Source organism: Rhinatrema bivittatum, chromosome 7, assembly GCF_901001135.1.
Source record: "Rhinatrema bivittatum chromosome 7, aRhiBiv1.1, whole genome shotgun sequence".
Classification (NCBI taxonomy): domain Eukaryota; kingdom Metazoa; phylum Chordata; class Amphibia; order Gymnophiona; family Rhinatrematidae; genus Rhinatrema; species Rhinatrema bivittatum.
Genome location: NC_042621.1, coordinates 188,771,769 through 188,799,550, shown reverse-complemented (window position 1 = coordinate 188,799,550; position 27,782 = coordinate 188,771,769). Strand labels below are relative to the sequence as shown.

Below are 27,782 nucleotides of genomic sequence, written 5' to 3'. Positions count from 1 at the left end.
GCATAGGTGTCTCTAGATTTCTCAATTAAATCTACGTGTAAGTATTTTCTCACACAAGCATGCACTGGGGTCCCCTACAGCATAACATTACTTCTGCTATGGATGGCGTGTAAATCCTAAATTAAAAAACTAACAAGGTTAATGGGTTCTATGGGTTGGGGCTAACAGAGTAAAAAGAAAGCTAATTTATGAGGGGGAGGGGGGTGTTGGGTTTAGAAAGTCTGATCCCTTAACTAGGCATGAAACTAGTTTTATTGGTAATTGCATTGGCGCATGTATCTACTAAAATTCCCCCACTTACGGAGTAGAAGCAGCATTTGCATGCACATGCTCGATTCCATATAAAATTGTGTGCACATGTATGTATGTTCCGTCTATTTTATATCATGCACACATAAATGTGGAATGTTATAAAATAGATGTGTCCATCGGCGTGAGCTGGCTTACGCGTGTACATGTACGCCCACGTGGCTGTTTGAAAGTTACCATCTTAGAATATAGAGAGCCTGCCACCATCTTAAGATAAGGATCTTTCTGTGGGCCCATCTAGGGGCAGCACGTTATTTTGCTGCTCCTGTTTAAGTTTATTTTCTTAGGAGAGGACCCTTGGATCTCTGGGTTTGAGACCTGGGTAAAGTGAAGAAGAGAGTGCCTCTGCCTAATTTAACCATGTTTTTGGAAACCTTGTTTTTGGAGGAGGACATTTCCCAACTTTCCTGCCTCTGTTTGGTTTCCCTTTGGTTTGTAATAGGTTTCCTTTTGTTCTTTTTCTAAGTACCCTAGGGCCTAGGGCCTCAGTTTTCTATACCATTTTAAGGAAGTGTGTCTTTCCCAGTGAGAGGACCAGTGAATTATCAGTGTCCCAGTAAAGGAATGAATTCTCATTCAGTCCTGGGGCAAAGGAGTGAGTGGGGTTGGAAGAAGACTCTGGCATCCCACCGTTGTATCCATGATAATCTCATCAAGGTAAACAGGGAAGTGAGGAGCTTGAGACACACATTCAGGTACAACAACAGGGAGGTGAGGAGAATGATGAACTACTGAAGTATCGGTATAAAGCTGGGACTTTGTATTAATGCCTAAATTGGAAAATCTTCCTATTCATCACTTATTTGGGAGAAAGCTTAAAGTCTACCTCAGAACAGCACCAATTGAGATAATTGGATTTAACCATCAAGTTAGTTGATTTGGAAGCCCAAGATCACAAATTTATTGACGATCTAAATTGTGGAGAAGGACTTGTAAATAACAAGAATTGTAAAGGAACATTTTATCGGTTTCCACCAGTATTCAGTAAAAGTTATATTGGAAACCATCCATTACTTTCAGCATCCTTATTGCTGCTGTTTACTATCATAAGATCATTAGTGCCATTTGCCAATGACATTAATGCTTGATTAAAAACTAAAACAATGCACAGGACCTAGAAGAATAATTTCCTCCCCTGTCAGGGAATTCTGGACACTCAGAGAGAAACAACATCAAAAGACCGGGATACATAAAACTGTGATTGAGGTGTGGTTCCTGAGGCCCTAGTAGGGGATTTTAGACCAGGGGTTACTCTCCATAGAAATCTGAAGTGCAACCTTACCATGAGTTCTGATCAACACAACTCGAAAAGCGTATAGCAGAATTAGAAAAGATACAAGAAGGATAACAAGAATGATAATGCTATGGATCAGCTCCCTAGTGAAGAAAGGCTTAATAGGTTAGGGCTCTTCAGTTAGGAGAAGAGATGACTCAGAGGGGATATGGTAGAAGTTTATAAAATCATGAGTGATGTAGAACAAGTTAATAAAGAACAATTATTTTCCATTTTAAATAGGACTAAGGGATACTCCAAGAAAACTGGCAGCAAATTTAATATATATCAAAGTAAGTATTTTTTCATTAATGCTCAGTTAAGAAGTGCAATTTATTTCTGGAGGATGTGGTCAAAGCTAGTAGTACAGGTGAATTAAAAATATTTTGTCAAGTTTCTGGAGGGCAGGTCCATTAACAATTATTAGACAGATAAACTTGGGGGATCATCACCTCTTCTAGGAGTGAACAATAGGGAATGGATCTCCCCACTGGGAACTTCCAAGCAACCTGGATTGTTCATCATAAGAAACAGGATGCTGGGCTCAGTGGACCATTGCTCCGACCCAGTATGGCACTTCTTATGTTCTGAGTGGTGGTATGTTTGTTTGCTGTGTTTGTATGTGTGCTGGGGTTTCCCCCATTCATTCCTTTGGAACTGGGGTATGCAGATGAGGCAGAATAAAGAGTGAAGTATGGGCAGGCAACTTTGGCTTTATGTCTTTGGATTGTGCTGCTAGCATGGCCTGCATATATTCAGTATGATTTTCTTGCTCTTTTCTATAGGAGACTTGTATCATGCAAGCAACTTTGCATGTCTGAAAAGAGAAAAGGAGGCTCATATATAGGCAACTAATAGAATTTACAGCTAGGAACTGAGTGAGCCTGGAATGCTTTTTTTTATTTCCTTTTTTGTCCTATTCACTTCTGTTTAGTCTCCTGAACAGCCCCTGTTCGCTCTCTGAATAGAAAACATTTTAATTTGCTGACCTATCTGTATAGCTATTTGCATCTGACTGCTTCCCAGTGGAGAAATGGATGAATCAATATGTGGTATTTACAGATGGAAATTTACCAGCTAATACAATGAAAATATAATTTTTGTAAAATAGTTCTTTGCTGCTGTCAGTACTGGCTTATGTTCAGGACCTAGGTAATAAATTTTATCAATAGAGGGAGCTAGAAGTGCTTTCCAAGCTAACAACAACCAGAGTAGAACTTCTGTACTGAAAAATGCTCTCACACCCACATGTGAAAACAGAATGCAAGATGAAGAGGGAAGAGCATTCACACAGCAACCAAGTCTGTGGCTGGCACTCCTGAAAGGAGTCCTGTGCTTGTACAGCTGCTTTGCACCAGTGGCTGCTGGCAGGTAGCTTTCTCTACAGCTGTCAGGAATAGTACTCCGGCAGGTAAGACTTAATAATTGAAATTGCACTTGGTAAACTGAGAATTTGCTCGTGTACATTTCTGCCCTACTGCTCACTTCAGGTCACTAAATCATAGTTTTTTGCAATCCATTAGAAACCTTTTACCACAAGATTTTCTTGAAAGAGAAACAATAGAGACGGAGCACGGGGTTAATTTTCAGAGTCACGGTAAAGGTTATCGGTAGGATACTGTGCATATTTGTGTTTGGTGAAACTCTGACTTCTAGTGTATTTAATTCACACAGGTGATAGAGAGTCGCTGTTTTTGTGGTAAAGGGCTGAATATGAAAATGAAAAATCCATTCAGAATTTAAATTTTGGATGACAGAATGCATTTCATCACAAAGGAAAGGGCGAAAGATGTTCCAAAGAGTGTACAGCTTTTGGTATAAAATATATACATTTATTCAGGCACAGAACCAAACCCAATGCTTTTTTATTTTAATACGTTTTAAAGCAAAGCTTCTGCACTCTTTGGAACCTTTTGGTTCTTTTCCATTTGCTTCGGAAGCACAGGCTGCCGAGAGGAGCACTTTTATACTTTCATTCTGGCACGCACTTCATCAACATCTTAAAAGCCAGTTCTTGCAGCTAAAGGAGGGCAGTGGAGCAAATAAACAAGTGTGGGTGGGTTGGTGACAGCGGTGCTAACATAATGCTTCTCAGAATTGCAATTCAGAGGAAGAACCCAGCTCATTATTTTAAGCTTTGTCAAAACAGGGAATGTTAAGTTAAAAGCAATAGTCTCCTTAACACATTGTGACCCACTGAGTCCAGAAGCCCACAAGAAGATGTAGGCTGAATGTAATTTGCATTGAAGTGCCTGAGAAGTAAAATAGAAATCAAATATCTATAAATAAATAGACTAACTCCCCCAACTTTTCTGCAAGGACCCTCTTTACTCAGTTTTATACAGCTCTAAAATAGTTTCGTTTTAACATTTCTGATTCTGAAAGCAAAGAAAGGGAGAGCAGTTAAGCTAGAAGAAAGGAGAACTTAGCTTAGTAGGAGCCTGATTTTTCAAGGGTTTCTCCCATAGGCACACAATGGGAGAAAAACCTTTACAAGTCATGCCTTCTTATTTGCATTACTTATATTCAATAAATCAGTATGGTCCTCCTAATTTAAATTTCTCTATATTGCATTCTGAAGTGGCTTCAATCAGTTTTAAACATGTTCCAAAATTATTGGTTATAAACCAGATTCAATTGATTTGTTTAAGGAAGTTAAAATAAGATTATATTGTACTATGCTTAAAATCAATTGTCCATATTCTATAGAACAGGACAATTGATTTCAAGAATAAATAAAGCATGCAATTTATTTTCCACAATAGGAACAGATATTATCTTTTTAATTGCTTTCTACATTTTGTTGTATTATATTAGAACTACATTTATTGGGAGCAATTTTCAAAACCATTTACACCCATAAAACCTGGTATTATACAGAAAGGTATATAGAGGAGACCTTCAGGGACATACTAGAGCAGTCCCAGCTCCAGTCAAGCAGCCCTTTTGTGCTTTGGAGAAGCAAGGTTACCTGGCAGGAGACCATCACCTTGATGTGGCAGGAAATGATCCTGTAGCTAGGACCTGCCCTCCAGGTGATGCTTTTATCCTCTCACACCGAGGAAGTGTCTCCAGAGCTCTGTGCCCAGGAGGAAAGGGTTAGGACAGCCATTGTAGTGGCTGATTCAATCATTAAGAAAGTAGATAGCTGGGTGGCTGGTGGGTGTTAGGATCGCTTGATAACTTGCCTGCCTGTTGAGAAGGTAGCAGACATCATGTGTCACCTAGATAAGATTTTAGAGAGTGCTGGAGAGAAGCCGGTTGTCATGAAACATATAGGTACCAATGACATAGGAAGATGCAGGAGGCAAGATATAGAGGCTAAATTTAGGCTCTTAGATAGGATTTGAAATCTAAAACCTCCGGGTTGCATTCTTAGAAATGCTCCCCATTCCATGTGTAGAATCCCAGAGGCATGACGAGCTCCAGTGTCTCAATGTGTGGATTAGATGATGGTCCAAAGAAGAAGGTTTTAGGTTTGTTAGTAATTGGGGAACATTTTAAAGAAAGAGGAGCCTCTTCTGATGGGATTGGCTCCACCTTAACCAGAGTGGAACTAGGCTGCTGGCACTAACTTTTTAAAAAAAGATAGAGCAGATTTTAAGCAGATTTTAAACTAGAACACGAGGGAAAGCTGACAGTTGCTCAGCAGTGCATGATTTGGAGGGAGGTATTTTCAAAGTAACTGGCACACTGAGGCCTGGATTTTCTAAAATTGCATGACTTTCTGAATCCCACGGTAATGGGGGCGGGGGGGGGCAAAGCGGGGGGTGGGCCTGCGAAAGCCGGCAGCAATTGTACCACCGTGGTGTTATTGCTGCCGGCTTTCATACCCAATAGCGCCACCGTGAAAGGTGGTGCTATTGGGTAAGTTACCGCTGCGTCCGCCCCAATACCGCCCCGATCCCTCCTCTTCCGGTCCCAACTCCTCCCCGACTCCACCCATATCTAGCTATCACAGGGGAAAAGTCCCTTTTCGCATGCAATATCGATAGAAAATGACCCCCTAAGTAAGTTAGAACGTCCCAATAGAGAGGTGATCATAAAAACTGAAAAATCCCAGATGTATTTAAATACAGAGCACACAGATAAAAATTACTCAAAACTGTATCATCAGGTAATAAGCAGGTTGTGGGTACATATAAAAATAGAAATAGAAATAAAACTACTTTAAAATGTTTGCCTATAAATCCAAGTCTGAAAAGAGATATAATGTATGGTGAGTTAGAATGTATGACGCTAAAGGAAGATATAGAAATAATAGTATCTCAGAGACCTGGTCAAAGGAGGAAAATTAATGGGAAATGATGATACTAACTACAAATTTATTTATTTATTTATTTTTAATTTTTATATACCGAAGTTCTTGTAGGGACTACAAATCAATCCGGTTTACATAAAACGAAGAACTGCTCAACAGAGAGCGGAGCTTTACATGGAACCGAGGAACATATGGAACAGTATAACTGATTGACAATTTAACATAGTGCTAAATAAAGTAATAATAGTTTAACTGGAAATAAATAAAGCAATATAATATTTTATAAAGACAGTTTAACTGTTTTAACGTATCAATAAATATAAATATAAGCAATGCCAAATATATATATAAAATATAGTAAATTTTTGAGCTTAACGGTAATTGTCCAGTAGCAGATTCTAAAATTAGTACTTGATGCCGTGTTCATAATTAGGGTAATTAGGATACTTAGGAATTGTGAAGTCTGTTCGTCACCGTAAAATTAATCGTCTGGGAAAGCTTGTTGGAAGAGAAATGTCTTCAATCTTTTTTTGAATTCTTGATGACTGGGTTCTAGTCTAAGATCTGGGGGAAGCATATTCCACTGGTGAGGGCCTGCTGAAGATAGCGCTCGTTTGCTCAATGATGATTTAATTTGTGGAGCCTGCAATGTTCCTCTGTAAATGACATCAACATGACAGAGCAGAAATAATTGGTGAGGGGAATTCCACTATATGTTAAGCATGACATAGAATCAAGCAGAATAAAAGTTTTGCAGGAAACAAACTGCACTCTAGAATCTTTATGGATAGAAATTCCAAGGATAAAAGAGAAAAGTAGTGTAGTGGGGATATATTACCACCTGCTTGGCCAGGATGAGGAAACAGACTGCAAAATGCTAACAGATATTAGACTGGCTAGTAAAATGGGCAACATGATAATAATGAGAGACTTCAAGTACCCGAGTATTGATTGGGAAAATATCACATCAGGATATGTAAGGGAGGTAAAGTTCCTAGATGCCATCAATGCTTCATGCAGCAGTTGGTCATGAAACCAACGAGAGGGGGAACAATATTAGATCTAGTTCCCAGTGGAACACCGGACCTGGTACAAGAGATAAAGGTGTGCATCTGCTTGGCAATAGTAATCATAATGTAATACAATTTGGCATAATCACTGTAGGGTGAATACTAACAAAAATGACTGCAATAGCATTTAACTATAAAAAGAGTGAGTATAATAAAATGAGAAAATTTGTTAGAAAAAAACTTAAAGGAGAATCCCCAAGGTTAAAAATTTGCTAGCAGTATGGACACTCATTAAAATTACCATACTTGAGACTCAGGCAAAATGTATTTTGTGCATTAAAAAAGGTCAAAGAAAAATCAAATGACTGCCAATTAAAGCCAAAAGGCATCATTCAAAAAAAATGGAAAGCAGACTCAAATAAGGAAAATAGGGAAGAGTATGCACACTGGCAAGTCAGATGTTAAAAATTAATTAAGTAGGCTAAGAAAGAATTTGAAAAGAAGCTTGTATAGAAGTAAAAACAAGAAGCTTGTATAGAAGTAAAAACAATTTTTGTCAAATATATGCAAAGCAAATAGCCTGTGAGGGTGTGAGCTGGGTCACTAATTGACTGATGGATAAAAGGGTCATCAGAGAGGATAAGGGAATAGCAGAAAAACTAAATGAATGCCTCTGTTTTTAATGAGGAGAATGTCTGTGTCATACTTTATTATTATTATTATTATTTATTTTTTTTTATTCACTTAATCACAATATTTTACAAAAGTAAATCAAAGTAATGAACATAAGAATTGTAATTACAAATTAAGAATACAATCAAAAAGATAATTCATAAAATGGTAGTTAATCACATAAACATATAAGCAAATATTAAAATAAAAACAATCATAAATATAATAAAAGTAAGTGAATATAAAATAACATTAAAAAATACAATAAAACAGATCCTGATCAGAAAACCAAAGATACAACTTTTAATAAAAAATGAACTAATAGTTTTCATATGCTTTAACAAAGAGGAAAGTCTTCAGGGCTTTTCTAAACTCATAATCTTTCTCTAGTCAAATGGCCAATGGTATAGAATTCCATAGGTTAGCTGCAAGGTAAGAAAAACTTCTCTTGCTGATCATTTCTAACCTCATATCCTTAGGCGAGAGTAAGACAAGCATTTCCTGTTGAGAAGATCTGAGTGGACGAGAAGAACAGTGAGATGTAATAAAACATGCAAGTAGGGGGGAACAACTGAATGTAAAACTTTAAAAGCCAGTCATCCTATTTTAAATTGAATGTGTAAGGTTATGGGAAGCCCATGTAGATCTTGCATTAAAGGAGTGACAAGATCTTACTTCTTTTTTCCAAAAATCGGTTATGCCGCAGTGTTTTGTACTAATTGAAGGCATCTTAGTTGATGTGAAGAGAGTCCATATAGCAGAGCATTACAGTAATCAATACAACTTAAATAAGAGCATGTATCAGAGTCTTGAGATCTGAAGAAGTTAAATATGGTTTAATTTGATACAAAAACCATAAAATGTAATAACAGTTTTGAATAACCTTGATTACATGAAAAGAAAAACTCAAGGATGTGTCTAGCCAGACCCCCTAATACACAAATAGACTCTTTGATTGGAATAATATTTCCTGCCATAATGAGAAATGGTAGTTGGTTAATATTTTTGTTCCTAAGAAACCAAATGGCATCTGATTTTGATGGGTTTACCTTAAGCTTTCAAGATGATAACCAGTTCACAACTTCAGTCAAACAGCTATTAAAGTTTGACAATGATTCAGCAGAATCGAGATCACAGGTGGTTAGAATCTGAATGTCATTCACTGGAAACATTTTTTGATGGTGAGGACTCTCAATGACTAGATGGAATCACTGTGAAACTGGAAGACATAATAACTGAAACTGACAGCCTAAAGAATAAAAAATTACCAGGATTGAATGGTATAAACCCCAGAGTTCTGAAGGAACTAAAAAATGAAATTGCAGATCTGTTTCTGAAGATTTGCAACAGTAAATGGATATAACACAGGAAAAAGAGGTTAGGATTAAATGGTCAGTTTTCTAAATGGAGAAAGGTTGTTAGTGGAGTTCACCAGAAGTCTGTACTGAGACCTGTGCTATTTAGCGTATTCATAAATGATTTGGAGAAAGGAATGACAAATGAGGTGCCCAAATTTGCAGATGACACAAAATTGTTTCGAGTCATTAAAATGGCAGTAGATTGTGAAGAAATGCAGAAGGAACTTGTGAGACTAGGAGACTGGGCTTCTAAATGGCAGTTGCAATTTAATGTGGACAAGTGCAAAGTAAAGTATGAAGGGAAAATAATCCTAACTACAGCTACATGATGCTGGGTTCTGTGTTAGGAGTCATCAACCAGGAAAATGACCTCAGAGTCCTTGTGTGGACAATATCTTGAAATCTTCAGCTCAGTGTCTGGTGGCGGTCAAAAAGAGAAATAGAATGTTTGGAATTGTTTAGAAAGGAATAGAGAACAAAATTGAGAATACCACAAGTCTCTTGTATAGATCCATGATGCATCTGCACCTTGAGCATTGTGCACAATTCTGGTCATAGCATCTCAAATAAGATATAGCAGAATTAGAAAAGTTTGCCCCACTTTAAAAAAGGCATAGTGTTGTGTTTGAGGCATTGTGGACTCTTGGTCACTGCAGTGATGACTCCGCCCACGGGGAGTGGCCCCGCAGGGAACTGCAGTGATAGGCTGGAGTTAAGGAACAGACACAGAATGGATGGAGGCTTTATTGTACTGCTGTAATAGATGATGTAGGCAGGTAGGCACTGAGGTCTGCGAAGTGCCAATACGTTCAACAGGCCCTGGATGTAGAATCTCACCCAGATGATATGATAGGCAGTAGCCTGCAGTCTGGCAATGCCGTTGCTGATAGGTGGAATAGGAGCACCGGATCGTAGAGGTACTCACAGGAATAGGTGACTTCCTGGTGGTTGAATGGAGGGACTGAAGGTCCGTGGTGCAGGATACTTGAAGATAGGCCCTTGAGGAGTGAGTACCTGAAGTCCGATATCCTGTAAGGTAGAAAGAGAGAAAAGATCCCCGAGGACCGGTTGTCTTTGTTAGTGGAGACCCCGAAGGGAGATGGAAGCGAGAGACCCCTGAGGAGCGGGTGTCTAGAGCTTCTGAGCAGCGAGGTCCTTGGAGCGAAGCAGTGTCTAAGCGTGCAGCTTAGAGCGGTCAGAGCAGCTTAAACCAAACTCTTTGCTAACTTGATTTGGTATCAGAAGTGGAGGATTGATATACCTGGAGGTACTGACATCATGCGGTGGGGACGCCCCCGAGGTTCCCGCCATGACGTGTATTTGAGCGCAGGAGATGTGCGCGCGCACGCCCTAGGAGGCCACATGACTGAGCATGGTGGACTGGGAAGCCCATGCTCGTCTGGAGACGCCGAGGCCCTCGGCACTCGGCACCGGAGGCAGCCATCTTGCCCAAGGAGGAGGAGGGAGGAGCGACCGATGGGTGCAACACATAGCGGACGTAGAAAAGTTACAGAGAAGGGCAACAAAAATGATAAAAGGGATGGAAAAGCTCCCTTATGGAGAAAGATTAAACAGATTAGGGCTCTGTAATTTGGAAAAGCGATGACTGAGAGGGAATATGATTGAAATTTATAAAATCATGAGTGAGGTGGAAGGGGTACATTGGGAACAGTTATTTACATCTTCAACTATCACTAGGACTAGGGTGATCCTGGAAACTACAGATCAGTGAGCCTAACATCTATGCTGGGAAAAATGGTTGAAAGATCAAATTACTGAACATATAGATAGACATATTTTAATGAAATAAAATCAACATGGATCTACCCAAGGGAAGACTTGCTTCACCAATTTGCCACATTTTTTGAAGGTGTGAATAAGCATTTGGATAAAAGTAAACCTGTTGATATAATGTATCTGGATTTTCAGAAAGTATTTGTCAAAGTACATCATGAGCGTCTCTTGAGGAAATTAAAAAGTAATGGAATAGGAGGCAGTGTTCTATTATAGATAGCTAACTGGTTAGAAGATAAAAAACAGAAAGTTGAGCTAAATGGTCATAATGGAGAAAGATGAATAGTGGAGTGCCCCAGGGGTTTGCACTAGGACTACTGCTTTTTAACATATTTATAAATGACCTAGAGATAGGAACAATGAGTGAGGTGATCAGATTTGCTGATGATACAAAATTATTTAAAGTTGTTAAATCACAAGAATATCGTGAGAAATTGCAAGAGAACCTTGCAAATCTGGGAAATTTGGCATTCAAATGGCAGATGACATTTAATGTGGCAAATGCAAAGTGACGCATGTAGAGAAGAGAAACCCAAATTATAGCTATACAATGCAAGACTCCACATTGGAAGTCACCGCCCAGGAAAAGGATCTAAGACTCTAGGATAATATGTTGAAATCCTCTACGCCAACAATTCTTTACCTGTGTGTCGCGACACACCAGTGTGTCGCCAAGCACCAGCAGATGTGTTGCGGCTCCCGGTGCCCCACTGCCCTGGTTGTATTTCCCTTCTCGCTTTTTCCAGCCCCTGCGGGCTAATGGGAAGCTTCTTTTCTTCCTGCCCCCACTGCCCAATGGGAAGCCTCCTTTATTCTTCCTACCTCCACGCAGGCCAATCAGAAGACTCCTCCCTTCTACTTGCCAGTGGAAGTAGGAAGAAGGGAGAAAGCCTCTGTTTGGCCAGTGAGGCAGGAAGAAGGGGCATTGCATAGCCCACGGAGGGGTGGGAGGAATGGCAGTGTCGAACTCCGACCAAGCAAGGCCACCACAAGAGCTCATCCCCGTGGCGGCAAAGAGGAAACCTGACCCTGACCAAGTAAGGCCTCCACGGGAGCCCATCCCCATGGTGGCGAAAAAGAAGGCCCGCCAGAGTAAAGCCGTGGCGGAACTGGAACCCATCCCTGCAGCGAAGGAAGAATAGGTTTGGCGGTGAGAGCTTGTATGTGTGGGTGTGAATGGGTACCTGGGTGAGAACTTGTGTGTGTGGGTGTGAATGGGTACCTGGGTTAGAGCTTGTGTGTGTGTGGTTGTGAGTGGGTGCCTGGGTGAGAGCTTGTGTGTGTGGGTGTGAGTGGGTGCCTGGGTGAGAGCTTGTGTGTGTGGGTGTGAGTGGGTGCCTGGGTGAGAGCTTGTGTGTGTAGGTGTGAATGGGTGCCTGAGTGAGAGCTTGGTGGATGTGAATGGGTGCCTGGGTGAGAGTTGGTGTGAATGGGTGCGAAAGCATTTTTGTGTGATTGAGAGCTTGTATATAAGAGCATGTGTGTGATTGAGAGAGAGACTAGTCAGGGAGGTGATGTGTTTCTGTGAGAGAGAAAGAGAGACTGGTCAGGAAGATGACTAGTGTGTGTGGTCAGGAAGATGACTGGCATGTGTGTGAGAGAGACTGATCAGGAAGATGACTGGTGTGTGTGTGAGAGAGACCGAGTCTGGTCATGGGTCTAATTGGGAGGGTGTGTGTGTGTGTGTGTGTGTGTGTGTGTGTGAGTGACTGGTTGTGGGCGCTAAGGAAGAGGACTGTTAGGACAGAGCTTCAGCAGCCCTTGCTGCTTCTGGTGAGTACTATTGGCCTGGAAGGGAAAGGAGTAGGAGAGTTGCTGGAGAGGGTAATTAAAGGTGGCTTTTTAAGTTTATTTTTCTTGATTTAGTGCCATTTTAATTATTGGGTATTATGTGATGTCTGCTGTTTTGAAATATTTTATTGATATTTGGACATGTTTTAATAATTTTTATGAGTTTTTAATTGTTGGACGTTATTCTGTTCAGCAGCTGTTTTGTAACATTTTTAGTATAGCTTTACAATTATTTCCTTTTGGGGCTCTGTAGCAACTTGGCTTGTTCTATTTTCCTAATAGGAGATGTATTAGTGTTTAGGGCCTGGTTTAATATTTGTAGTGTTGCCTTTTCATAGATAGGGTTGTTATTGTTTGAGAGTGTTCCATAATACAGGTGTTAACTTTGTGCAGATTAGTTTGTGTGCATTTTTGCAGATCCTGGGACTATGTTAGGTGCTATATTTCTCTTTCCATTTCTGCAGGTTTGCACTGTATGCAGAGTGGCTTTTTTGGTTTTCCATTCCAGTTTCTATCTCCATATTTATGATTTGTGGTTTTTCTGTACTTGGTGAAGGTCAGTTCTGGGTGTGTGACTGAGGTGAGGTATTTTACTAGCATGTAGGCATTTGTATCAATCTTATTTGTTGTGTTTTCTCAATAGGACATGCGTTAGTGGTAAATTACTGTCTTTTGATAAGGAAGGCTATTGTGCCTGGTAGTAAAGGGAGTTTGTTTTGCTTTTACTGAGATGTCATCGGAACCAGAATATCTTTTTTGTATGGTGAGTTGTATGGGTAATGCCCCTAGTTCTGCTCTGCACTCATTGCTGGGGGGTCAAGGGGTTCCTATGGATGCAGAGTGCATGTTTACATTTAGAGAGAACCATTTAGAAAACCACACTTAGAAAGAACCATTTAGAGAGAACCACATTTAATTGAGAACCACTGCTCTACTCAGTGTGTAGCAGCAGCCAAGAAAGCAAACAGAATGCTAGAAATTATTAGGAAAGGAATGGAGAATAAAACAGAGAATATCATAATGCCCCTGTATCACTCCATGGTAAGACTGCACCTTGAGTATTGTGTGCAGTTCTGGTCACTGCTTCTCAAATGAGATACAGCAGAATTAAAATAGGTACAGAGAAAGGCAACCAAAATGATAAAGGAGATGGAATGATTCTCATATGAGGAAAGGTTAAAGAGGTTAGGGCTCTTTATTTTGGAGAAGAGATAAAGGAAGGGAAATATGACAGTTCTATAATATAATTAATGGAGTGGAACAGGTAAAAGCAAATTGGTTGTTTAATCTCTCACAAAGTACAAAGACTAGGGGACATTCAATGACGCTATTAGGTGATATATTTAAGACAAATAGGATAAAATATTTTTTTGTACTCTGCATAATTAAACTCTGGAGGATGTGGTGAAAGCTGTTAGTGTAGCTGGGTTTAAAAAAGGTTTAGACAAATTCCTGGAAAAAAATTCCATAAACCATTATTAAGTTGGACTTGGGGAAATCCACTACTTAACCGTTTGATAAGCAGCATGGTATCTATTGATCTTTTGGGTTCCTGCCAGGTACTGGATTGGCCACTGTTGGAAACAGGATACTGGGTTTGATGCTCTTTTGGTCTGACCCAGTATAGCAAAACTTATGTTCTTAACTAGCAACCGGCAAATTTAAAACCAATTGTAGGAATTGTTTTTTACTCAGTGCACAATGAAGCTATGGAATCTGTTGCCAGAGGATGTGGTCAAGGCAACTAACATAGTGGGACTCAAAAGGGGTTTGGACAAGTTCCTGAAGGAAAAGTCCCTAGGCAGGTAGACTTGGGAAAGCCAGTGCTTCTTCCTGGTAGTGAGATATAAGAAATAGATCCCCAACTATTATGGATATACCAGGTATTTGTGACACGAATGGGCCAGGATCGGTCGGAGACAGGATGCTGGGTTTGATGGACCTTGGTCTGACCCAGAATATCACTTCTTATGTTCTTATGTTATGTTCTTATGTGGAGTTGGGGTAGAATTGAGACTAGGCTCATACATTTTGATTGGAAAAAACACTTGCATAAGTTTCGCCCTGCAAAGAGCAAGTGTAAACTTTGTATGAGGTAATTTGTGCATGTACTGGGCCAATTACCCCATTGTTTTCAAAGTGAATTATGTGTATAAGTTTGCTTTGAAAATCTTGGTTAAAGCCTACTTGTACACGTTACTTGCAGATTTTAGCCCTACAAGCACAGTTATAAAATTACTTTCATTAATATCAAGTTTTCACTGATATAATACATAATATTGTGGCATTTTCATGGAAGTAGCATATTCTTACCGTGTGACTAAAATAAATGGTCTGTACTAATTAATATTGGCAGAAACCACCTTATAGTGACTTTAACCTTTCCTCTCAAACTTTGCACAGCTTAAAATGTTTTCCTCATGGCTACTCCTAGTAAAAGTGGTTTCATATGGTCCAAATGCAATATATAGGGCCAGATGTACTAAGTATTTTTCAACATAGATGCCACATGGGAGAGAACCTTAGTCTTCCTTTATAGTTATTAGGTCAGAGAGAAAAACATGTGCGAAATAGCAGAACTTCGATTTGCCAAGGGCATAAAACCAAGATGGACAAAGGCTACATTTCTTTAGCACTTTGCAGAGAGTTTTATTGTACTGCAAAGCTGAAGAAGTGAAAACAATCTGCCAGTCATATCATGGGATAAATTGCCAGTTTGTCATGCAGGAAGTTTAGCCCATTTAGGTTGTTAACTTGATGATAGAATCACTAAGGACATGATCATTTAAGCATTAAGGTTGGGATGGGTGAGCATTACTTGGTATCCTTGTTTCTCTGGCTGTAACAACCAGATAAATGACTGCCTTCTTTCTCTCAGTCTAGAATGACTTCCTTCTTTCTCTCCAACTTGCCACAGTGATCCAAAGGCTCTGAAACAAAGCAAAAACATAACAAAACCTTCTTGGAAGACTGTTCCCTCTAGAGACATGTTGTACATCATGGAGTGAATTTTCAATTTTTTAAAGTATATGCTATTGAATTGTCAATAGGTTTTACTCATGTTAAGTGTACTTAACACAGGTAAATGGGCTTTTGAAAATTGCTATGATAGTATGTTACATTTACATTTTCCTTTGAAAATTACCCTGTATGTGCCAGGGGTAACATTGCACAAGTTACATCTTCCAAAGAGCAGGTGTAACTTTCTGTGCTGTAATGTGTGCGTGCACTTGGGCCAGTTACCCAGATTGTTATCAAAACGAACTTCCATGCATACGTTTGCTTGGAAAATACTGTGCACACACAGATATTACCACTATCTGAGCTGTTTTGAAAATTACCCTTCCTATATATCTCTTCTGTCCTCTCCATTTTACACGTGTTTACAGTTTACGTGTATTTCCCCTATTATTCTTGCACACTGAACTCAGTACAACTGTGTTGATCTTCATTGGGATTTACATTCTGTTAATTTTGCACCAAGTATTGGTTATTCATATGCCCACTCTTTTCAATGCCAAAGGTTTATTTAGTAAAAAGCCAAATCAGAAACTTAAACAGGCACACAGGAGCACATATAAGCACATATGTTTGCTCACGCCCAGGGACATGGCCATTTTATAACATACATGCATATATGTGCGCATGTTATAAAATAACCTGACTGCATGCACATGTGCATGCAATTTTAAGTGGATGTGTGCCTATGCACACAAATGCCAGTTCTACCTTGTAAGTGGGGGGATTTTAATAGACACGCATGCCAATGCCATTACCAGTTTTCCCAGTTCATTCCCAGCTCACCCAGGTAAGAATAGGACTTCCAACCCTCCTAGTTTAATAGCCTCCCTTCTCCCCTGTTAACCCCGACCTTTAAAATACCACTGATCTACCTAAAGTTTTTTGATTTACAACTTACATGTCATCCATAACAGAAGTAAAGTACATACACAACAGGGGACCCCAGTGCGCACCTGTGCATGTAAGTATTTATGTGCAAATTTCTCTTTTAAATTCAGGAATGCTCATGCTCCATCCAGACCATGCCCACACCCCGCCCCTTTTTTGGAATTTTTCATTTGTGCGCACAGTAGGAAGTATGCGCATACTCGAATGACTTTTAAAATCCGCTCAGTGCACCGGCTCAATTTTTGTGTGTAACTCCCAGTTTTGTTATGTGCCAGGCTTTTAAAATACACCTTTAAGCTCTTTGATTTTGAAGGTATTTCTTTAAATGAGAATAATGGACTTACTATAAAATATTATTAATAATTGGATATTTCTTTGGATGGAAGGGTTTGATAGAGATTGAAAATGAGGAAATAAATTAGAAGGAAACAAAAAAAAGCAGTTGCATGAGGAATGGGGATTATTTAGAAACATCATCTTGGAAGCCCAGCTAAAATGAATTCCACAAATTAAAAAAGGAAGAGAGAAGACCAAATGATGTCTAGCATGGCTAAATGGTACTGTGAGAGAAGTTATTAGAGCCACAAAGATGTCCTTCAAAAAATGGAAAGCAAGTCCTAATGAGGAAAATAGGAAATACCATAAGCACTGGCAAATTAGATGTAAAACATTATTAAAGCAGGATTAGAGAGAATTTGAGAAAAGACTTGCCAAAGATGCAAAAACTTACAAGAAAACCTTTTTCAAATATATCAAATGCAGAAGCCTGCAAGGGAGTCAGCTGGATCATTAGATGACAAGGGAATAAAAGGAGTACTCAGGGAGGTTAAAGCCAACACATAAAAACCAAATTAATTATTTGCTTGAATCTTCTCTTTACAGGATGTTTGGAAAATATCCACACCAGAACTATTGTTTGTAGGTGATGATTCAGAGGAATTAATGCAAATAAGTGTTAAAATGGAAGAAATGCTAGATCTAGTCGACAGTCTAATCACCAGGACCATATAGTGGCCTGATATTGGAAATCTGTAACCTATCATTAAAATCTATCACTAAACTTGAAGACTGGATGGTAGCCAATGTAATGCAAATTTTTAAAAAAGATTTCAATGCTGATCCTGGGAATTATGGATCAATGAGCCTGATAGCAGTGCCAGACAAAATCATTGTTAAGGATACATGGGTGGATTTTCAAAACTCCGTGCATGAAAAAATCGGTAGATGCATGCATGGCTGGGCCGAGTGCGTGCCGAGGGCATTTTTAAAACAGCCTGGCCACGTGTTTATCTACCAATACGTGCGGAAGTTCCAGGGTTCACAAAAGGGGCGAGTTGGGGATGGGGTCTGGGCAGGGAAAGGAAGGTCGGGTCAGCACCATTTTGCACTGTCCCGATGACTCATGAACCAGCAGTTGGCCGGTACATGCAACTTACTTCAACTCGGGGCACGAAGTAAGTTTAAAAACAAAAAAAGAAGAGATAACTAGGGCAGATTTAGGGACTGGGGTAGAGAGGGGAAAAAGGAGGCAGGTTAGATGGGGGGGGGGGGGGAGGGAACTGGGACGAAGCCCTTTCGCTTCATTGTGCATAATTGAAAAAATCCCCCCATACATGGAGGAGGCCACCCACCCGTACATGCACACATGGACATTAAAATCTGGTGCATATGTACGCATGGGAAACATATTTTATAATATGCACATACCGACGTGCGCATGTTATAAAATCGGTGCATCCATGTGTGTGTGCTGGGAAATGCGCGCACATGGACCCGCACGCACCTTTTCAAATCAACCTCACAGTTACTGAATTTATGGATAAACATGGGTTAATAAGGGAATAACCAGCATGGCTTTAACAAATGGAAGTCAAGTTATTTGAATTCTTTGAAACTGTAAATGAGCATGTGGATGAGAACAAGCTGGTCAATAAAGTGGATCTGGTTTTTCAGAAAGCATTAAAAATAAAATCCCTCAGGAGAACCCTGAAGAAATTAAAAATTAATGGAATAGGAGATAATATCCTATTGTGAATTGATAACAGGTTAAAGAAGTGTTTTCCAACCCTTTCCTGAAGGATCCATCTGAAGAAAGTAAGAAAAAGCATAAGCATTGTCAAGTTAAGTGTAAAACATTGATAAGGCAGGCTAAGAGAGAATTTGAAATGAAGTTGGCCATAGAGGCAAAAACCCATAATAAAAGCTTTTTAAAATATATCCAAAGCAAGAAACTTGTGAGGGAGTCGATTGGACCGATAGATGACCGAGGGGTTAAAGGAGCCCTTAGGGAAGATAAGGACATTGCAGAAGATAAAATTCATTCTTTGCTTCTGTGTTTACTAATGAGGATATTGGGGAGATACTGGTTTTGAAGATGGTTTTCAAGGGTGAAGAGTCAGATAAACTGAAACAAATCACTGTGAACCTGGAAGATGTAGTAGGCCAGATTGACAGAGTAGCAAATCACCTGGATCAGATGGTATGCATCCCAGGGTTCTGAAGGAACTCAAAAGTGAAATTTCAGACCTTTAGTAAAAATTGTACCTATCATTAAAATCATCCATTGTACCTGAAAACTGGAGGGTGGCCAATGTAACACCAATATTTTAAAAGGGCTCTAGAGGCGATCCAGGAAACTATAGACCAGTGAGCCTGACTTCAGTGCCGGGAAAAATAGTGGAAACTATTCTAAAGATCAAAATCACAGAGCATATAGAAAGACATGGTTTAATGGAACATAGTCAGCAAGGATTTACCCAAGGGAAGTCTTGCCTCACAAATCTGCTTCATTTTTTTGAAGGGTTAATAAACATGTGGATAAAGGTGAACTAGTAGATACAGTGGGGTAGATTTTCAAAGGGGTACACGCGTAAGATATGCGCGTGCCCCCCGAAAACCTACCCCAAACCCCCCTGCGCACACCGAGCTTATTTTGCATAGGCTCAGCGGCGCGTGCAACCCCGGGATGCACGTAAGACCCGGGGCTTGCAAAAAGGGGCGGTCGGGGGCATGGCCAGGGGCGCGGTTAGGGATGGGGGTGTGTCGGGGGGGCATGTGGGCGGTCCGGGGGCGTGACCGAGTGCACAGACACAGCGGCCTGTGTCGGGGCCTGCCGCGTCGGGGCACGTGAGTTACTACTGCCCGGAGGCAGTAGTAACTTCTTCGATAAAGGTAGGGGGGGTCTTAGATAGGGCCGGGGGGGGGGGGGGTGGGTTAGGTAGGGGAAAGGAAGGGAAGGTGCGGGGGGTAGAAAAAAAGTTCCCTCAGAGGCCGCTCCGATTTCGGAGCGGCCCTCGGAGGGACGGGCCCCAGCGCGCGCGCAGGGCTCGGTGCGCGCAAGTTGCACAAATGTGCACCCCCTTGCGAGCGCCGACCCTGGATTTTATAAGATACACGTGGCTATGCGCGTATCTTATAAAATCCAGCGTACTTTTGTTCGCGCCTGGTGCGCGAAGAAAGAAAGTACGCTGCGCGCGTATGTTTTTAAAATCTACCTCAGCGTATTTGGATTTTCAGAAGGCATTTGACAAACTCTCTCATGAGAAGCTTCTAAGAAAAGTAAAAATTAATGGGATAGGAGGCGAAGCGATGTCCTTTTGTGGATTACAACTGTTTAAAAAACAGTAAACAGAGAGTAGGATTAAATGGTCAATATTCTCAGTGGAAAAGGGGTAAACAGTAGAGTGCCTTAGGGATCTGTACTTGGACCAGTGATTTTCAAATATATTTCTAGATGATCTAGAAAGAATACGATGAGAGAGGTAATCATTGCAGATGATACAAAATTATTCATAGTAGTTAAATCACAAGTGGATTGTGATAAATTGCAGGAGGACCTTGCAAGACTGGAAGATTGGGCATCCAAATGGCAGATGAAATTTAATGTGGACAAGTGCAAGGTGATGCATCTTGGGAAAATAACCCATACTATAGTTATATGATGTTAGGTTTCATAATAGAGCTACCATCCAGGAAAAAAATCTAGGTGTCATAGTGGATAACACATTGAAATCGTCAGCTCAGTGTGCTGCAGCAGTCAAAAAAGCAAATAGAATATTAAGAATTATTAGGAAGGGAATGGTGAATAAAATGGAAAATGTCATAATGTCTCTGTATTGCTCCATGGTGGAGTCTGCACCTTGAGTACAGTGTGCAATTCTGGTCGCTGCATCTCAGAAAAGATATAGTTGCAGTAGAGAAGGTACAGAGAAGGGTGACCAAAATGATAAAGCGGATGGAACAGCTCCCCTATGAGGAAAGGCTAAAGGGTTAAGGCTCTTCAACTTGGAGAAGAGATGCCTGAGGAGGGATATTATAGAGGTCTTTAAAATCATGAGATGTCTAGGATGGATAAATGTGAATCGGTTATTTACTCTTTTGGATAATAGAAGGACTAAGGGGCACTCCATGAAGTTAGCAAGTAGCACATTTAAAACTAATCAGAGAAAATTATTTTTCACTCAATGTATAATTAAGCTCTGGAATCTGCTACCAGAGGATTGTGGTTAGTGCAGTTAGTGTAGCTGGGTTTTTAAAAAAGGTTTGGATAAGTTCTTGGAGGAGAAGTCCATTAACTGCTATTAATCAACTTGACTTAGGAAACAGCTACTGCTATTAGTGGCATCAGTAGCATGGGATATACTTAGTGTTTGGGTACTTGCCAGGTACTTGTAGCCTGGCTTGGCCACTGTTGGAGGCAGGATGCTGGGCTTAATGGACCCTTGGTCTGACCCCCAGTATGGGAATTTCTTATGTTCTTATTTCATAAGGCACACCTAACCATTCGTGTATTCAGAATATCATAAATGAATATGAATGAGATAGATTTGCATACATTGGAGTCTCAGGGTATGCAAATATATTTCATGCATATTCATTGTGGCAATCCTTAAACCTTGGGATAAAGAATAGGAAAAAAGAGTAGGACAAAACAGCTTTCCTAATGAAGAGAGGTAAATAGTAGAGTGTCTTAGGGATCTGTTTTGGCACCAGTGTTTAACTTCTAATCTAATCTGATCTAAAGAGGCATTTATATTCTACTTTTACCCAGATGTTCTTAAGGTCAAGGTGGATTACAATGTTGCAAGTACAATAAAACATTTATGATTTGGAAAAGAGGGCAGTGAGTAAAGTGATAAACTTTGCAGAGAAAGTTAAAGTTGAGTTGAGTGTTTTTTTGGCCTCGTAGTTACTCCTTTTGCTTCATGTTCAGACAGACCTTGCACATGAGTACTCAATTACAACCACCTGGGGATTTTCCTCCTATTTATGGAGATTCACCTTTCTCAGCAGTAATGGTCCTTCTGGAACCTGTATCCTGGACTCTTTCTCACCTACAAATGCCTTCACTCTGCAGCACCTTACTGCCTCTCTCCTATCTCTCTCTATACCCCTCCTCATGCACTCTGCTTGCTGGATAAGTCATGCCCTTCTCCACTACTGCCCAATTCTCGACTCTGTGCTTTCCACCTGGCTGCGCCAAGTGCTTGGAATAGTAGTAAATGTGGCAGTCACATATGTCACCATTAACAAAGATCATAAATCCCTTTCCTAGGAACTGTGGAGCTCATAGCTCTACAGCATGCCTAACCCTAGCAAGCTTGGAGAGTGGAAGACCTGACGCAAGGTATTGAACCAGAGCCCTTCTATATGCAGCAAGCAGCATTTCCACTCAGCTACCGGGCCAGCCTATAAATGATGGATGAAATGTAACATGGAAATGTGTAAAGTGATGCACATTAGGGAAAAATAATCCCAACTATGTTTATTTATTTATCTATCTATTATTTATTTATTTGAAATATTTCTATTTCACCTATAATGACTGTACTACAATTATATATATGTATACAATTCTAGGATCACTCACGAAAAGGATAATACATTGATTTAATACACATTGTAAGGGTTTCTTTTTTTTAGTCAATGCACAAACTGTTGCCAGAGGATGTAGTCAAGGTCAAAGCATAACTTGGTTTTTAAAAAGGTTTAGATAATTTTCTGGAAGACAGGTCCATTAACAACTATTAACCAGGTAGGACTGAGGAATGCAAACCTCATACTGCCTGGTGAACAATAGGGAGTGGATCTGTCCATTAGGATCTGTTGTGGACTTCTTCCACGCCACCCAGATTGGCCACATGCCTGGGTTCGATAGACTATTGTTTTGACTCAATAAGGCATTTATTTTTACATATACCATTATCCTGTTCATAATGGAACCTGGAGTCAGAAATTGAAATAATTTCCCGTGATCTCTCTCCTCTTTCCATACCACATGTGTTCCTGCTGAATCAGATGACTCCAAAACCCTCCTGGCAACTTTAGTTTTCTGTATATTTTTTTGCTGTGGTGGTGGCTGCATCTATAAGATTCCAATCAGATTATGCCATGATTTATCATTCGGGGGTAGATAGTCAAAGAGCTGAGGAATGGTAAAGTTAACCAGTTAATTTAACTACTTAATTTTGTCCACATATTCAGCCACAGCTTACTAGCTAAAGTTAGATTTAAGGCAGACATTTGTGTAGCTGCACTTGGGGAAAAATCTGATTAGAGTTCCATATTGGGCTCTCTAAAGGCCTAATTTACTAAGCATTTTTCCCGTAGACACATAATGGGAGAAAAGCCTTAGTAAATGACTCCTTGAATCTGTGCTCAGAGCGATTTTGTGCAGACGTGCCCACTTCTCTTTGCTGGGACAGCTCTTGCCTCCTCATCTCCCCTTCAGCACTTCTTTCTGGTACTCACGAACTCCAGGCCAGCGACAGTACCAGGTCTGTGGAGCCCAGGTGAGCTGCTTCACCACTTGCATGCCCGGAGGTGAGCTCTGGCAGCTCAGCAGTCAGCGCTTCTCCAGCCCCGAGGCTGCAGTTGCACATGGAGCTTCCCTCCCCCTCAGCCTGGAAGCTCCAGAGATCATGCACAGAGTGGGAGAGCTAGATACGCTCCAGCAGCACCGGACATGGCTGCGTTCACTCAATACTGACCCACTGAATCCCAGCCTGCCTGATAGAGAGTGAGCAGCTGGGCTGGGGAACTGGTGGGAGTAAGGAGCCAGGAGAGAAGCTGCAGAGCTGCGCCGGGAGTGGGGAGGGGAGCCAGGATTCGGTAGCTGGGAAAGGAGGAAAGCCAAATCAAAAATCACATACAGTTTGAGGGGCAGTGTACCTCTTGCCCGCTATCATTTCTCCTGTCACGTCTTCCTGCTATAGCGCCACTTCTTTGGGCTCACGCAGCTTGATGCGCCTGCCATGAGTTTTAATAGAGAGAATGATATCTTTTTATTTTTGTGAACAAGGGAAATGGTGTTTCCCACCGTTTCCCCTCAATTTGATTCTTGACGACAGTTCTTCTCCAAATGGAAGCTGCCAAGGGGGAGAGTTATTGCCAGGAGAGATTTTTAACCCATAGCATCACACACTGCCACAACTCCTTTCTCCTTCCCCTGTCCATCAAATATTGTATTTACCCTGGTGACCACAGGGCCATAGGAGATGAGCAGACCCGGCCCCAGCTAACACAGAAGTCTTCACTTAACTTCAACAATTTTCCAACCTTTGTGCCTGCAGACTGATTTCAATCCTTTCTTTGCTTGCTCTTAGTCTTCTCATAAGTGCCCTCTCTGCTTCCACATTCCTTCTGTTTTAGCATTTCTTTTCCTGTCTTCCTCTCACTTGTTTATCATTTCTGTTCTCTTCTGCTCAGGTGTGTATACCTCCCTTTAACCATAGCCTGTCTCTCCACAGCTTATTTTCTTTCACTTTTTTCCCAGTCTTGGTCCCTCCTGTCACCTCCTTCACTCTCCTGCTCTTTTTCCTTCTCTTTCATCATCCCTTCATGCCTCTTTCCACCACCGTGATCCCTTCTCCTTTCAAAACTATTCTCTCACCTCCTTTCCTCTCCCAGCCCCACTTAGCTCCTCTCCCAGTTCTCTTCACCTCTCTCAGTGCCTCTTCCTGTGAAAGCCTGTGTCTCCTCTCCCATCCCCTACTCCTGCTCTCCTTCCCTTCATGCCCCCATCTTTCAGTTCTTTTTCCCTTTCTCAGTCCATGTTCCCTCAGCTCCTCTCACCCTCACAACCTGTATCTACTCCTTTACAACTCCCCCAGTAGAATTCCCAGCCCTTCTATTATCTCCTCTCCCCTCTCCCAGAACCTCTCTCAGCCACTTCTCTCAGCCCCTCTCCCAGCTCTTATCCCTTTTTTAGTCCGTTTCTACTCCTCTTCCTCTCTTCACCGGCTTTACAAGCAGGAAGTGTGACGTTCCTTCATTTCTGCTCCTTATTCTCTCCTCTTGAAGCCTATGGATCAGGCATTCCTTACCCGTAGGGTAAGGAATGCCTGATCCATAGGAGGAGAGAATAAGGCTTCTGTCTCCTTCCTATGCAGTAGCATAGGAAGGAGACAGAAGCCTTCACTGCCTGCCCTCCCCCTACCCACAAGATGATGTAGCGCCCTCACCAGATGACGTAAATAAGTGAATTGCACAGCAGGGGCAGCTGTCCATAGGCACTTGCTTACGCTGCCTATTAGTAAATTCGCCCTGTACATATATGAATATATTTATGTTTATCTATTTTTCCTGTTTCATTTTTATTTTTGTTTAAACCAATTAATGTATCATTCTCCCTACAGGCCTTCAAGTTGGTTCAATGTAATCAAGTGGAAGAACTGAAATATGATAGCAGCCAAATTTGAAGAGAGAAAAAGCTAGAGTGATCTGCCCCTTGCTTTGCTTCCCATGCCGGAGTTTCTTTGAATACAGTACATCATGAACAGCAGCAGACTCCTTGCTATGAAGCCTTCAGTCCCATTTTTTAAGAACTATAGCTTTGATTTCCTCTCATCTTTTCCAGATCGGTGTAAAAACACCACTGACATCACTTCATTCTTCGGTATATCATATGGCTTAGTAACACTCATTGGGCTACTGGGAAATATTTGCTTGATTGTTGTCATAATCAGGCAGAAAGAGAAAGCCAACGTAACTAACATACTGATTGCAAGTTTGTCCTTTTCCGACATGATGGTATGTATCTTCTGCCTGCCCCTTACCATTGTGTACACCTTCATGGACTACTGGATCTTTGGCGCAGTTATGTGTAAGATGAATGAATTTATTCAGTGCGTGTCAGTGACTGTGTCAGTTCTGTCTCTGGTTCTAATTGCTTTGGAAAGGCACCAGCTTATAATCCATCCCACTGGCTGGAAGCCCAGTTTTCTTCAGGCCTGCCTTGCTGTTGTGGTGATTTGGCTGCTGGCTTGCTGCATCTCCCTGCCCTATGTAGTCTACTCCGTTCTGACTGACGTGTCACACAAGAAGTTATCTCACATTATGGACTTTATGCTGATAAAGCTATGTGCATTCATTTATGGCCTTCAGAGCAGTATCGAGTAATTTATATGACCTCACTGCTTGTACTGCAGTACTGTGTTCCTCTCTTCTTTATCGTAGTGTGTTACCTGCGAATCTACTTACGTCTGCGGAAAAGAAAAGATATATTTCAGAAAAGGGAGTACAACTGCAGAATGACCAACATTAAGAGGGTAAACATTATGCTGGCATCTATGGTTGCTGCCTTTGGTGTTTGCTGGCTGCCATTAAACATCTTCAACAGCATTTTTGATTGGAATCATAAAGTTATTGAAATCTGCCACTACAATCTGATCTTCTCCTTATGCCACTTGTTTGCCATGATTTCCATCTGCATCAACCCCATTATTTATGGTTTCTTAAATAGCAACTTCAAAAAAGAAGTCAAATCTCTGATTCAGAACTGCAAGTGGAGCGCATCGGTTTCGGAAGAGTATGAACATTTTCCACTCTCCACCATGCAGAGCGAGATTTCCAAGGGGTCGCTGCGCCTCAACTCTAAAAATAACTACGCGTGACAGATGGAAAACTTTTGCAAACCCTGTTAGGCGAAGGCAGGGCTTCTGTGATGCGATATTCCTGTTCAGCTCAGACAACAGACAACAGCGGCACGGTTTGACAGTAATAAAGGGATGGAAACTGAAACCCAGCAGCCTGCATGAACTCCTATGACTGGTGGACACCAGAAGAGCAGACATTGGTCTGAAAGAGAAATAAACATATTAACAGCTAAACCTCATGAGAAGTACAGGAATTTGTGGTCTCATTCTGGGCACATCTCCTGAGGGGATATGCGGAAGATGAAACATCACTGATTTGGGCAGTATATATAAAATAAACATGCATTTCCTAAACAGTGGTCTTTACATAGCTCATTCAGGTTTCAGACTAGCTTTTCTTTGCTTTTATTTGACCTGGCATTTTTTCCCCCTGCTCCTTTGGGCTTCCAGTTCAATTGCAACTAAACCTCTATTGGGGCTTCTGCGTCATGAATCTTCATTCACTGCTTTCCAGGATTTATCCTGATTCTGTGACAACCCCTCCTCCCCCAACTCATGCAACCCAACCTTCTCTGCAACAGTTCTTGATCAGAGGCCACAGACTGCGTCTCCTTCTGAAACCTGGGACCATTTCTTCAGCATGATAGTGCCCAGCACTGCCGCTAAGTCACTGGGCCACACAGGTTTCTTACTACTTAATTGTTAATAGATGAAACTTATAGACATGTGGAGTTATCCATTGCTTTAATCATTTTTTAACACCTTATCTAGTTTATTGTTTGAGTCTCATTTTATTGGAAAAAAGTATAGCTGATTAGATAGATAAACAAAAGAGCAAGAGGTATGCATGACTGTACCTTGTTTGTGCCCAGGGAAAATGCCTTGGGTTAAATATCTTCAGGTACTTGCCAGGTACTTGTAGCCTAGATTGGCCACTGTTGGAAACAGGATGCTGATGGACCCTTGGTTGACCCAATATGGCAATTTTTTACGTTCTTATGTTCTTATTCATCCTTTTATCCTGCTCGGTGATTTTGCAAAATAAAGGCCATGATGGGGAACTTTATTCACCCTCATGATATCAATAAATGTCACAATGGGGGGTGACAAGAGGTGAGCTGACACTCTAGTAAGTGAATGAGGAACCTGCTGTTAAAGGTATGTATTTGGATGACCAATTGACTCCAATTGACCAAAATGATAAAGGAGAAGGAACGGCTCCCATATGAGGAAAGGCTAAAGAGGTTAGGGCACATCAGCTTAGAGAAAAAATGGCTGAGGGAGAATATTATAGAGGTCTATTAAATCATGAGTGGAGTGAAACAGGTAAATGTAAATCGATTGTTTACTCTTTGAAAAAATACAGACTAGGGGACACTCCATAAAATTATTAAATAGCACATTTAAAACAAATCAGAGAAAACCTTTTTTTTCACTTAATATACAATTAAGCTCTGGAATTCATTGCCACTTAGCCTAGCTGGATTTAAAAGCGGTGTGGACAAGTTCCTGCAGGAAAAGTCCATAAAC

At 40.9% G+C, this 27,782-nt stretch overlaps 1 protein-coding gene across 1 annotated transcript; it reads left to right on the top strand.

Moving 5' to 3' along the window:
• Nucleotides 1-2,833: 2,833 nt before the first annotated feature.
• LOC115095646 (neuropeptide Y receptor type 4-like) lies at nt 2,834-27,656 on the top strand. The gene is given in 3 exon segments (XM_029609655.1): nt 2,834-2,993; nt 25,014-25,720; nt 25,723-27,656. Coding segments are annotated over 2 exon segments (1,119 nt in total). The 5' UTR covers nt 2,834-2,993; nt 25,014-25,149; the 3' UTR covers nt 26,271-27,656.
• Nucleotides 27,657-27,782: the final 126 nt, after the last annotated feature.